Source organism: Anarrhichthys ocellatus, unplaced genomic scaffold, assembly GCF_004355925.1.
Source record: "Anarrhichthys ocellatus isolate YVR2014 unplaced genomic scaffold, GSC_Weel_1.0 scaffold86, whole genome shotgun sequence".
Taxonomy (NCBI): domain Eukaryota; kingdom Metazoa; phylum Chordata; class Actinopteri; order Perciformes; family Anarhichadidae; genus Anarrhichthys; species Anarrhichthys ocellatus.
The window spans coordinates 133,101-147,415 of NW_022280116.1; the positions used below are offsets into that span (position 1 = coordinate 133,101).

Consider the following 14,315-nt stretch of genomic DNA (forward strand, 5'->3'; position numbering starts at 1 on the left):
GAAACAGCTTTGTCTTTGTATGTTAGCGACCGGTCCACTTTTAGGGACACGGGGCAGGTGTTGAACTGTCCATGCATTTTTAGAGCACCACCAGGGCCTCAGAGGCTGAATGCCTCCCTGGTGTATGTTACCCACTCAAATATGACTTACCGTAGATCAACAGTCAGAAAGACAGTTGACACAGCATTTTCAGTGCAGCTAAACAGAATGCCTAACCCTTGTGTAGGAGCTGTAGCTGATGAGGCTAAACTCCTTTCCATGGATCCGGTATTTCTTTCGGTACAGGGAGGTGGGCTTGATTCATAGCAGTTGTCATTACCAAAGATCAGCCACGCCATTCTATTAAAGGTGCAGTGTGTAGGATTTGGAGGCATGTGGCGGTGAGGTTGCAGGTCATAAGCAACTGAGAAAACCCGGCGGCTGGCTCCGTGAAGAGGACCTGCTGTTTGTAGATATAAAGCGCTCATTCTAAGGCAACAAAAGCACAACGATTGTTATCTGAAGGTGATTATACACTAAAGGGAACAGACGTATTAATATTATATTGCATTTCTGCCAATAGATCCCCCTAAAAGCTACAAACTGTTACTTTAAGGATATTGATGATGCTGAGGACATGTCCTGTATTACATTTTTACAACATCAAAAAACTAACAAGAGGTCATTCATTGGCCGATTCCAATATCTTAGACTCTGTATATTTAAATTATACTTGTTTCAGACCAACTAAATTAGTTTTTTCTTCCGAATTTGGGATTTAAAGAACCTCATTTTTTTACATTGACATTAGTGTTTCATGCAATATTTGTTTCCTTTTTATGTATCATTGGAAAGTATTTCTTTACATAATCATTTTTGAATTGTTTATATTTGACACCATTTGTCTACTTTTTATAAGGTGTTGAACAGTTTCAGGGTCGGGCATTTAAAGCGACGTTTCCCCTTTAAATCCGCTCAGCTGAGCGCAGTCAGGAAGTTACGCAGGCAAGACTCCGTCATCAACACAAGTCACGTTATGTGTCTTATCTGACTCTCTTGTTTGTTTGTTATAACCGTGTTTTGGGGAAGCGGTCTCGATCTCCTGCCTGAAGAAGCGCCAGTTCCAGTGACATTTCGGGAGCATGGCCGACGGTCCGGAGGCTGATGTTGACGACCCGCCCAGTATCAGTTTCCCCCCGCTCATCACTGTCTCCGATCTGCCCAGCGCCACAGCAGCAGGTACCCATGAATGTGCCCAATGATTCATCGGTCCTCTCGAGGGGTGCTGTGTGCATCCTCCACGTGCAGGACGGCAGTAGACAACAACAGGAAGACTTCAGTAACAGTGACACAGAGGTGTTGTTATTGAGGTTGACTCCCTTTTTAATTAGGTGTGGCCCAATGTCGTCACAGAGTTGTAATGGACGCATTCGGACCATTAGAGCTCTTATGCATATATTCAACAAGTGCACAATAAAATGCAATTTAACACCATAGCCCTGCATTCATTATATTAGGCAGCTTGTTTTGTTTCAGAGAGGTCTTGATGTAGTTCTATGGTGTTTTTGTTACTGTGGACGATCTTGTCTTGTTTGTGGGTCCCACAATATGAGCCCAGGGACCGCCAGCTGTCCATGAGGGTTTCAGGGAGTCACTATACAACAAAATGACTGATTCTTTCCACATTCATCAGGGACACTTGTTATGCAGTTATGCAACCAATTAATATGCAGTGAGAAAAGCACTGTCAAATGCATGATTCTCAAATACTTGATTGGTGTATTTTCACAATATCCTGTACAGTCTGAAACATCAAACACTAAGGCTGTCCTCGACCAAAGAAATTGTTAGTAGACTAACACTCGTACGATTTTGTCGATTAATCAATTAGTTGACTTAATCGACAGATCTGTAAAACAGTTTTGTTTTGGTTGTGTACCAGGGATATGCTCATCAGTCATTCAGCATGAATAAGTATTAAAAGATGACTAATCGTCAGCGCATTAGTGCTTTGGCGTTTCCGCTGGTTGCACAACAAGCCACAGTTCAGCAGTTTCTTACCTGTGTGTCCTCCCCAGGCCGTAACCTGAAGGAATGGCTCCAGGAGCAGTTCTGCGACAAACCCCTGGAGCAGGATGACATGCGGCTGCACAATGCGGCCTACGTCGGAGATCTGGACACCCTAAGGAACCTGCTGCAGGAAGACAGCTTCAGACGGTGGGAGGGAGTGATGGTTGTGATATGAATCTAATACGATTCTGTTGACATAGACGTATTTTGTTTTGTTTGTTTCAACCGTCGCGCTGCGTGCTCTGTCTTTCTGCAGAAATGGCAGCTTCTGTCCAGAGTGCTCATGTGTGGCACTAAGTGGTTTGTGGTGCTGTGTGGGTTTGTTCGGTAGGTTTGTTGAGTGACGGCCCGAGAGAAGCACATGGCGTACAGAATATGCCCTCACACGTCTCTGCCACAAAACAGTCTCTGCATAACACACGCCCGCACGCTGGGAGCTTTCATCCTCATTGCCCTTACGGTGCTACAACCAAACGCATCCTTTTCCTCAATGTGTGCGTCGTGGTTTATTGTTGGTGGCCACGGTGGGGCTGTAATACTTCTCTGGCATAGAGAGAGCATCCATACAGGTGCTGAAACGTGTACATGCTCACAATATCAGAGCCAGGCGGGACCATCTTAGAGCGGTCAGCACTCGTTTAACCCCAATCCCACAGCGGTTGTATGCAGCACTCGTACTCCACACCCAGCCAACCCATTATTACTGGCTTAGGACAGTTCATCTCTATTCCACAGGGTTTACAACATGCTGTTATTTCAATAAAACACTTTCTTTTTTTTTTTCCTTCATTGGGTTCTCCCTGCCCCGCCTTACCCAACTTGCCCCCGGGGCAGTGGTGTTGAAAGTAGTTCATTTTAGCAGGTAGCTGTGGTAAATATTTAATTTGTGATGACCACACAGCAATGATATTTTTAAGACTTTGCTAAGTTTGTTGTTTTTAATGTGGTGTTACGGTCATTGGCCTGCTATTATTTAAAAAAAATAAAAAATAAAACTTCACGTAAGTGCAAGCATGACAAATCCAACGTGTTGCATCTCGGGTTAAGACCAATAACGACTCCCTTCTCTCCCTTTGGTGCTAGGCGCATCAATGAGAAGTCTGTTTGGTGCTGTGGCTGTCTGCCCTGCACCCCTCTGCGGATCGCCTCTACGGCAGGACACGCCACCTGTGTGGCCTATCTGATCGCCCAGGGCGCCGTGGTGGACCTGGTCGACGTGAAAGGTCAGACGGCCCTCTACGTAGCTGTGGTGAACGGTCACCTGGACTGTGTCCGGATCCTCCTCGAGGCCGGAGCCGACCCCAACGGAAGTCGCCACCATCGCAGCACTCCGCTGTACCACGCCGCGCGGGTGGGAAGGATGGACGTACTGCAGGAGCTCATCAGGTGAGGGCAGGAGAGGATCGTAAGTATTGTCACTTGTCCTTCCTTTGTTTTCTCTCCTCTCCCACTACTGGTGGTGCTCTCCATGCCAAACTAGTCCATCTTTGAGCCTCCTCGTTATTTTATTTTATTTTATTTCTTTTTACAGTATTAGTTTTATCTTTTGTTTAGGCAGTGGATTATCTAGAGGTCAGCGTTTTGATTTACTACTGGCTGTGTGATGCAATATGTTCCATTGCTTCAGGCAGCAGTTTGGTTATTTTACGTCTTTAAACTTTCCCAGAATGCGCAAAAACAATCGCACGCTGGGGGTCCCACCAATCACCCACGTGGGACAGCAGTCACATGGACACATAAATATTTAATGAGAAGAAACATTCTGAGCGGATTGAAACTCAATTTGACCCTCAACGTTTTGATGTAGACACATACCTTGTTTGCACAATATATTGGCTAAATTTGGACCATACATCTATAGTAAAGAATGCCTTCTCAAAATGTTTTATTTCAAGACGATTTTCTTTGCAATCAACCTATACGTGTACTTTCTTCAGAGGGCATGAAGGTTTAAAAAAAAAAGTTAAACCGTGTTCATGGTTCCCTCCGTCCAGGTTCAAAGCTGATGTAAACATGGACCACCAGCTGGGTCCCCGGCTCCTCTTAAGCGCTCGCACCCTCAACACCCTGGTGGTGTGTCCTCTCTACATCAGCGCGGCCTACCACCACCTCCATTGCTTCCGGCTGCTGCTCCAGGCCAGCGCTCAGCCTGACTTCAACTACACGGGGCCCGTCTGCCAAGAGGCTCTGTCCCGCGGCCTGGCCTCCTGCCTGCTGGATGCCGTGCTGCGACACGGATGTGAGGTGGCCTTCGTCCACCTGCTGCTGGACCACGGGGCCGACCCGGCTTTCGTGCCCTGGGACGGATTGGAGCTGGAGGCTCCCAATCGGAGGAAGGTGGATCCGGAGGCGCTGCGGGTCTTCCTGGAGGCGAGGAGTGAGTAACATCTGTGAATAAAGAGCAAACGACCTCGCTGAGCCAAGCACTGCTAAACATTTACACCTGAAAACTGCCAATCCACAGCCTTCTAGTAATTAAATAGCTTGTGTTGCAACTGTGGTTTAATTGACATGCACCATTGGTCCTTTTCTGATAAGACATTTTGACGTTCTAAAGTAGACGCAGGTCTGGCAGTGTGTGCTTTTAGTGCATGTTAGTGCACGTGAGGGTGCCCCACTGGTTGGCTCGAGGCCGCTGCTTTTCACTGCTCTCATGCTGCGGTAACAGCTGATAACATCGTCGCCGTAGTTTGCACTGTCAGTGCTGTTAGCACCATTAGCACCGTTAGCTATGAGCCGCCAGCTTGCCGTCGACATGTTGAAAGCCATTGAGAGGCAATCGAAATTCCCCAAGAATTGTGCATGCTGGCTCATACTGTTGAGACACTTGAATAGAGCCGAGCCATCATTTATGCTATCAGTGACACATGTGCTTTTCTTAAATATAAATGGCTGCTGTGTAAAAGGTCCATATGGCAAATCGGCACAGGTTGTTCAAAGTAGGACTGGAAAACCTTTCCAGTGTAATGCTATTTGGTTATAATATACATAAACTCAGAAACATAACTTCCTTTACATGCCACAGGTACCCCTTAATGCATTTCATACATTATGTCTCACCATTTGTTCACAGCTCTGACAACAAAAGCAACGGCTGACATAACTAACAACATGGCTGTCAAAGAAACACGTGAAAAGATTCAGATTTAGTGGAGCTGATTGGTTACATCGCACGCTATATAACAACAACGTCCCAGATTTGAATCTGGCCTTGGGACCTGTGTTGCATGCCACACCCCTCTCTTTCTCAGTTCCCCCATTTTTTACACTGACATCTGTAAAATAAAAGCAAAAATGCCCCCCCTCCCAAAAACAAATGCTCATAAAAAGGTTAATTTGCATATATTAGATAAACTGGTCTGTACCATGTTATTAGGGTTTACCTAAACCTGTAGTGTGGTTCTGCTGCAGCTGCTAAGGAGATCCACCTCTGCTTTGTGTCTTCTCAGGATGCCCTTGCAGGCTGACAAACCTGTGTCGCATCAGGATCCGCAAAGCGATGGCCAAAAATCGCCTAAATCACATACCCTCGTTACCGCTGCCACAACCCATCAAGAACTTTCTGCTTCACCACAACTGACAACCATCCTTCCCTTCTTCTACAGAGCTCTTCTGACCCAAAACCTTGGAAAAAAAAAACTCCCAGAATATCACAACACAAATAGGAGATTTTGTGATCCCTGTATTCTAATTGCTAAGCTAGACAGTTCATAATATTATTTTTCAAAATGAAATAATAATTAAATAATAGTCCTATCTTCCTGTTATTATACTAATTTATTGAAATGCCTCTGAACTTATCAGAGAAGCCTTAGTAAGTCCTGGCTTGTGGAAGCTATTCGTGTATCCTAAGTGTTTGACTTGTGACTTCCTCAATCACCGGATATGTTCTGGTCCTGCTTCAAGTAGCACTTTTCAGCTTAAAAGCCATTGTGAGCATGTCATTTTGTGAGAAGCTATGAGTTAGCATGCCATGTATTAAATATTCCATTCAAAAGGAAAAACACACTACCCACATCCAGCTCATTGAATTGCTCATTTACCTGTTTTATGTAAACTTGGATTTCAGGTCTTTCACCAACTCTCAGCCAGAGTGAATGGAAGAATATGCAGCAACCCTGCATTCTTAAAGGTTTTCCATTGGATATCCAGAGCATTGATACAGCAACAAACAACTAGTATCTATGTAAAGATATAGTGGAGTAATGTTTACCTGAGCAGAGAGTGAAGTCGCCCTCCCTCTGAGTGTGTTCTTATCCAAGCTTCTCCTTGCTTTAATGACATCGCCGAGCCGGCCGTTAGACATGAGATGTCACTTGAGCGTGCCCCACTGGCTAGCCCACTGCCGCCGCTCTGCACTGCTCTCATACAGCGGCTTGTTTCGGATGCATAGCACCCACCCCCCGGCACCACCCCCAGGTAAACAGTGAACACTTTTCCCCTCTTTTGCACTGTTAGCTGCAAGCTGCCGGCACAGCCATCGCCATGTTGAGAGCCGTTGAGAGGCAACAGAAATGCTCTAAATTGCGTATTTAAGTTTACACTGTAGATCACTTGTATTATAAGTGATCACCAGTGTGAAGTACAAGGATAAAGAAGTGTTCTATAGATTAGATTCATATTCTGCTTCTTTTGAGGAGAAAAGTCTGCATTTGGGGTCTAATAGCTCATGTACATGTTACTATCATGTACAAACCTGCCCTGTTGAGTCATATTTAACAAAACTCTTTCTGTGAATGAAACTTATTCATGATGAATAGATCAACTTTGTATTTATTGCCCAGAAAGCTGCCTTCTCTGTGAGTCTGTTGCACCTATTGGCTTCTGAGCGTATTTGTTGCACATATAGGTGCATCTCAATTATGAAAATCATCGAAAAGTTAATTTATTTCAGTAATTCAATTCAAAAAGTGAAACTCATATATTATGTAGATTCATTACACACAGGGTGATATATTTCAAGCGTTTATTTCTTTGAATTTTGATGATTATGGCTTACAGCTAATGAAAACCCCAAATTCAGTATCTTAGACAATTAGAATATTACATAAGCATGGGGTATTGTCAAGAGGAAGATGAGAGACACCAGACCCAACAATGCAGTCGAGCTGAAGGCCGCTATGGAAGCCCAGGTTGCTTTGATAACACCTCAGCAGGGCCACAGGCTCATCGCCTCCGTGCCACGCCGCATTGATGCAGTAATTCATGCAAAAGGAGCCCCGACCAAGTATTGAGTACATACTGTATACTGTACATGGACATCATTTTCAGTAGGCCAACATTTCTGTATTAAAAATCCTTTTTTAATTGGTCTTATGTAATATTCTAATTGTCTGAGATACTGAATTTGGGGTTTTCATTAGCTGTAAGCCATAATCATCAAAATTCAAAGAAATAAACGCTTGAAATATATCACCCTGTGTGTAATGAATCTACATAATATATGAGTTTCACTTTTTGAATTGAATTACTGAAATAAATTAACTTTTCGATGATATTGTAATTCATTGAGATGCAGCTGTATGGCTTTGTGTCGTTTCTCAAACCTTGTTCCTGGTCAACATAAAATTTCAGTCCATTTTGCTTTGTGTGCCTCATTTCTGTTTGCATACAGTACATGTAGATTACTTCTATATTCTCTCCTGTTTGTTTTTACTGTCTAAAACTACATGGGAGGGCTTCCACGGACGCGAGAAAGCAGAAACGAAAAGTAGGATCACTTTGCAAGCTTCCTGTTCTGTTAGCAAAAAACGATTCATTCTCGTTTCCTCGCAACCCGTCACAAGCTCTGTTCTAGTCCAAAATATGAGTCGGTGTCATGGACAGAATCTCTGGAGGATAAATTAGGTTAAATCTAGTGGAAGAAAATCTCCCCTCTCTCAATATATAGTTCAACACAACCCGCAGATGTTTTGTTTTTTATGCAGCAAAGCTTCAGCACACTAATAGTTAATCATTTCTTGAGGGAAATTCCCCCCATCTCAAGTACATAATGTATCCTTTTTACAGGCTCATGTCCAGGGATAGTTAAGTGATGAAGGTCAAATACAACAGAAACTGTCAAGGTGAGCAGACTGCCCCTCTGTGGATATTGAAGAAGAGATGTTCTTTATTCAAACCAAATATCTTAAGATGAAGAGACACCCGGCTGTGGCACGGTAGTCAGAGCGGGTTGTCTTTTGATCAGGAGTGGTTAGCGGTTCGATACCCTTCTCCTCCTGTCGAAATGTCCTTGAGAGAGACATCAAACCCCAAGTTCCTCCCTTGGTGCTTTACACCAGCCCACTGATCCTGAATGCTTCGGATGGTTTAAATGCAGAGCTCAAATTTCATAGATGTGACAATAAAAGTTAATAAGGCATTTTGTTCGACCATGTTAATTAACAGCTGTAATATATTGCACACTAAATTGATCACTCAACCAATCTCTGTCTCTGTCTTGTTCTTGCCTAATTTTACCTGTTGTCTCGTAACTTGTGACATCCTCCAGAGAGAGTTATACAGTACAATACAAGTGTGACAGAGCTCTGGATAGTGACTTTTTTATCGTTGTGAAGCTGATAAATGAGCCAAGTTGTTATGAAGTTTGCGAGAACCACAATTTGGTGAAAACCCAACTGGCCCCGTGGAAGATACAGAGCCTGGGAACCACGAGTGGAAGCAGCAGGGGGCCCATGGGCCGAGGGAGGAGAGGGCTGTCAATCCAATAAAGTTCCTGTAAAGACTCGAGAAGACGGACAGGGTCACGCTCTGAAAAAGCCTTGGGGCGGGACTAAAGATTTTCTGCAAACATGTTTCAAAGAATCATTCATTTCTCAAAGAATCATTCTGTAAAAAGCAGTTAGGCTTTCATGGGACAGTTCAATTCTCTATGAGACAAATTAATGTAACTTAATCATTATTTTATTCGTGAATAACAATATCCATGCTTGAAAGTGACAGGTTTGCCTGTGCATTAAAAAATTCACAACTGTCACATGAGGTCTCTAGATGGCACTGTCTTCCTTTCAAGTGTGGCAGACCTCTTAACGTCTCCTGCCCTCACTCTGTCTCTTCTCATTTCTCTTTCTTTCCCATCTCTGAGCTCCGTCTCTCTCGTTCTTTCTTTTACCTCTTCTTCTTTTCTCTCTATCCGCCTCTTCTGAGTTTGCTTCAGAGTATTCAGCCGTGGACCTGAGCATGTGTCCTCAAGAGCCTCATCCTTTCAGAACTCATTTAAGCAAGTCTTTCATTAACAGAACACACACACGCGCACACGCACACACACATACACACACACACACGCATAGAATCAACCCCTTCGCAGAGTGAAGAGATTGGACAGTTTGGTAAACCACTATCTTCCTGTGGGGAGTTTCCATTGCAAGAGACTTTTCTTTCAAGTCAAATTTATTTTATGTCACCATTTAGTTAGGAAGGCACCCTGCAGATGACAGACTCACTCCAGCTGAATGCTAAACATCAGGAGATTATGTTTTATTGGCTGCTTTGCGCATGAAAACCTCAAATCATGATCAGTGTTAGCAATATTTAAACACTTAAGTCACTTCCTTTTGTCACACTTTTGCAACAAAGGGGAAACGAAGATGGTAAAAGGTTTATTTCTCCAAGAAATCCCTGGCCGCCCAGAAAAGCTGAATGGTGTGGTTCATTCCAAGCTTTATTTGCGCCGCAAGCTGCAATCAAAATCTCAACAGCCTCTGCTAATATCACCGCAGTGTTCTGCTTAAAGTGGGCACCAGCATGGAAAAGGATGTTTAGTGCAGTGCAGATCGCTTCATGAGGCAACCACATCTTTTGGATTAAAGGTTGTTTCTATGGATCTGATGTTTTCATATAAAATTCTGCATGGTGTTTGTGTGTGTGTGTGTGTGCGGTTATGGTTTTTGGTGAACAAAATATAGACCCTGTTTGTGTAAAGGAGAGTAAAAGTCATGTTTATTTCGATCAAAACTCGTGTTTGCTCTGTTCACTGTAAATTGTTAAGTAGTTCCACCACAGATCACTTTGTGTCTGCCTTGTTGTCAGGCGGCCTGCTCTCCTGCACTTGCACTGCTGAGTAGCCTGTTACCATTTGGTAATTGCCACGTGCTTTAATTCGAATGATCTCATTCCTCAGGCTTTTCGGAACTCTCGGTTTCCTCCAATGACCACATCACTGAGTGTTTACCACACACACGGACACAGGTATTCTGAGCCAGTGCTATTCAAGATTTATCGAGTTCAAGCTCCTTTTTTCTCCCTTTTCTCATTTGTCACCCTACAGCAAGCACAGTGGAATTCGTCCAAACATACAAACATTCAACTAAGTTTTTCGTCCAAGAATACCACCCCGTTTCAGCTTGTGTCAAATTAATTGAACAGGAATGGTTGGGTGTAGATGACGAAGCATGAAATATTGATAATTTTTACCAGCCGTGACGCTGGTATTATTTTCACCTTGCGAGTCTGTGGGTGTTTCTCAAAGTCAAGGATGCTTCCTGGTAGGACAGGTCCTTCCAAGTCGAGTCCTTCAAACGATCCTTACTAGTGTTCGGTGTGCCAGTATGTGGAATAAATGGACATGGTATTTATTTTTATTTTTTAGAACATACTATGCCATGACTTTCTAATGGCATTGTGACATACTATGACCTTTCATGGCAATTTAACAACATACAATACTATGACTTTTTAGTGATATTTGTATGAAATACTCTATTATGATGTTTTTTATGACATACTAAACTATGACTTTTTAATGACATTTTATGATATGCCATGAAATGATACTGTATGGCATACGATGAGTTTAATGGCATTCTATTCCTGGAGGTTATCTAAAGAACCTTCAGTTGAATGTTTCATACAGGTTATCTAAAGAACCTTCAGGGAACGTTTGTTTTCTAAAGAACCTTCAGGGAGTGTCTGTTTTCTAAAGAACCTTCAGGGAACGTTTTGTTTTCTAAAGAACCTTCAGGGAATGTTTGTTTTCTAAAGAACCTTCAGGGAACGTTTGTTTTCTAAAGAACCTTCAGGGAACGTTTGTTTTCTAAAGAACCTTCAGGGAACGTTTGTTTTCTAAAGAAACTTTAGGGAACGTTTGTTATCTAAAGAACCTTCAGGGAACGTTTGTTTTCTAAAGAACCTTTAGGGAACGTTTGTTATCTCAAGAACCTTTAGGGAACGTTTGTTATCTCAAGAACCTTCAGGGAACGTTTGTTTTCTAAAGAACCTTTAGGGAACGTTTGTTATCTAAAGAACCTTCAGGGAACGTTTGTTTTCTAAAGAACCTTCAGGGAATGTTTGTTATCTAAAGAACCTTCAGGGAATGTTCCGAGAAGTTCTCGATACAAATTTCAGGGAACTTTTCCAAGAGATTATCGAAAGAAACATTAGGGAATGTTCAATAGTCAAATAGTTCAAAGTCTTGTAATCCGTTTAGAGTTTAAATGGTGTCTGTAGCTGAACGTTTGCAGATGTAGTGGAAGTTGAAAGTGGAATTGGTTTAAGGGGATTTGAAGATTCTTTCATTTGGAGTTGCATTGTAAAACAAATGTGTAAAAAGCTAAATATACAGTAAGTGTAAACATAAGTATAAATACAAGTATAAAAGTTAGAAAACAGTTGAATGAAGTGATGTCCTCAAAGAGCTGAATGTTTTGATAGTGGACAGAATAAATAAATGGGATACCAATAGTTGAAATGCTGCTGAATAAGCATCCCCACAATTATTACATTTTAATGAAATATTATGCTTGAAATGTTATACATAAATATCACATGTTTTATGGCATACTATTCTATTTTTCACAACATATTATACTAGAATAGAATAGAATACTATATGCCTATTATGTCATTTTTATGATATGATATACTTTGCATTTTTCATGGCATTTTAATGACATTCTTGTAAATGTTTTTATGGCATACTATGCTATACAATACATTACTATGACTTTTTTGATGGCATTTTGATGATACACTTAACTATGGCGTTTTTATTGTTTTATACTGTAACCTTCGAATGGAATTATTTTGCGACATACTATACTATGATTGTTTTATAGCATTTTAATGACATTTTCTAATATGACTTTATTTATAACATTGTTACGACATACTATACAATGACTTTTAATGACATTTTACTACATACTATAATATTACTTTTTATGAGATTTTACAACATACTATACCTTTTTATAACATTACGCCATATTATACTATGACTTTTTGTCTCATTTCAATGATATGCTATACCAGTGGTTCTCAAACTGTGGGGCGCGACCCTCTAGTGGGGCGCGGCGGTATTGCAGGTGGGGCGCAGGGGGAAATGCAGAATTTTTTTATTTCAAGAACTTTATTCATACCTGCAAACTAGTCACTTTTCGGCGAAATTCGCCGTTTTGAATCAAAATATATCATCCACATGAATCGTGTCGATCCGTAGAGGGGTTTTTTTGGGGGGGGGGTGTGATGTCGTGATCTTCACAATAAAACATCTCTGATGTGACGTGTTGAGTCTTGGCCAATCAGCGTTAAGATGTCTACACCGTTTTTTCCCTCCGTTACAGTTAAAGTTACTTTATGTTCCGTTGCCGTTCAGACTTGCTGGGTTAAGATAACGTCCACTGCATGCGGGACTTCGTGGACTGTTAACGTTCGTCATTATCACGATTTAGGAGGAAAAAAAACGTAACGTGATGAAACATGAAGTCCCCCCGTGTTCTGGTTCAGTTCACGCGGTCACTCGTTAACGTTAAACCCGAACAACGGCGGATAATGCTGGCAGGTTGTTTGTTTTAACTCAAAGTAGAATGAGGATGATACTGATGAGATGATGAGGTCAAAGAGCTTAATGAAGAGGAGGCTGTTTGTGTAGCGCAGCTTGACGCAGGGCTGAGCTGTGAGTGGAGCTGGGCCTGGATAAAGGTGGAGGTCTAAACAGATGTGAGTACAGCTTCCCGCTGTCACAGTGTTTTAAATACATTGATAAGACAGGGTATGCTAAATGCAGCCTCTGCTCCAAGGAGATAAACTACAGCAACAAGGGCTCACATGTCCTCTCATCACACTGTACACACTGTTCACTGTGATGACCACAGCCAGTGTACTAACAGTCCCAACAGTCCCACGTGCCGTTAAATCACAGCTATTATTTTACTTTTAGAATGCTACATTTTAAAGCTCATATTTAAAATAAAATGCTCCTGGTATGTGTGACACATATCTGCACTCATTTTGTTTAGTTTTGCACAGGTTGCATGTTATTGTTGTTTTGAAAAGATATGCAGTGTAAAACTCAGTAAAACTCTTTGTTGCCAAATATTTGAACTTGTTTTGTTTAGTTTTTCACAGGTTGCAGTTTATTGTTATTATCTTGAAAAGATATTCAGTGCAAAACAGGTGAATTGCAGCCACAATAAGCAATTTTTTGTGGGCGGTGGGGCATGAACATTTTTCTTCCTCCAAAGTGGGGCGTGACAGAAAAAGTTTGAGAACCACTGTGCTATACTATGACTTTTTATGGCATTCTGATCACTATATATACTATGACTCTTTTAGGACATATACTTTGACTTTTTATTGACATTTTTTTGACATACTATACTATGAATTTTGTATGACATATTATACTATGACTTTTTACGACATTTGTACCACTTAAGACAATGACTGGTATTGTTTTCATCTTGTGAATCTGTGTAGGTATGTCTGTGGACAGATATTTTGACCACAAAATGCAATCATTCAACTTTACAGATGTGTAGTTGACATCAAAATGAAGGTTAAGTTCAAAGATGTGCATATGATGGAAGTAAGTAAATAGGAAGTGGGGAAGTGACCATTGGCCCTGCCACATTATGCACCTAGCCTGGTTTAGCATCGCGGCCAGTGTGATCCCAATGCAAGATTGTCTCTACTTCAATTTTGAGCCAAACTGTAATGCCACAGATTTGGATCCCAACTGCAAGTTAGGAAGCAGTTTTCCTCTTTTAAGGCCATTTTGCTCTATAAACCACTCAATCAGTGCTCTAGCACAGTACACACAGGGAATTCTTTCAGCTTTATTGATATATTTAAGGCGTATATGGTTGGAAATATTGAAAAAAATCTTTACTTATAAAAGTGAGTTTTAATTAAAGCCCTCTTAGGGGCTTACCCTCTGAGGGCTTTAATTTAAGCAGACTTAATGAGGCTTAATTTGACTGTTTTCCAGAAGAGACGTTAGTCGTGAAATGTGGCAAGGGCAGTAAGTCATTCTGTAATTACTGTCACAG

General features: G+C 41.7%; 1 protein-coding gene across 1 annotated transcript; it reads left to right on the forward strand.

The window, feature by feature from the left end:
* Nucleotides 1–990: 990 nt before the first annotated feature.
* On the forward strand, nt 991–6,980 carry asb1 (ankyrin repeat and SOCS box containing 1). The gene is made up of 5 exons (XM_031875098.1): nt 991–1,218; nt 2,058–2,196; nt 3,133–3,435; nt 4,044–4,426; nt 5,499–6,980. The coding sequence occupies exons 1-5, from the start codon at nt 1,122–1,124 to the stop codon at nt 5,627–5,629; spliced, it is 1,053 nt and encodes a 350-aa protein (XP_031730958.1). The 5' UTR covers nt 991–1,121; the 3' UTR covers nt 5,630–6,980.
* Nucleotides 6,981–14,315: the final 7,335 nt, after the last annotated feature.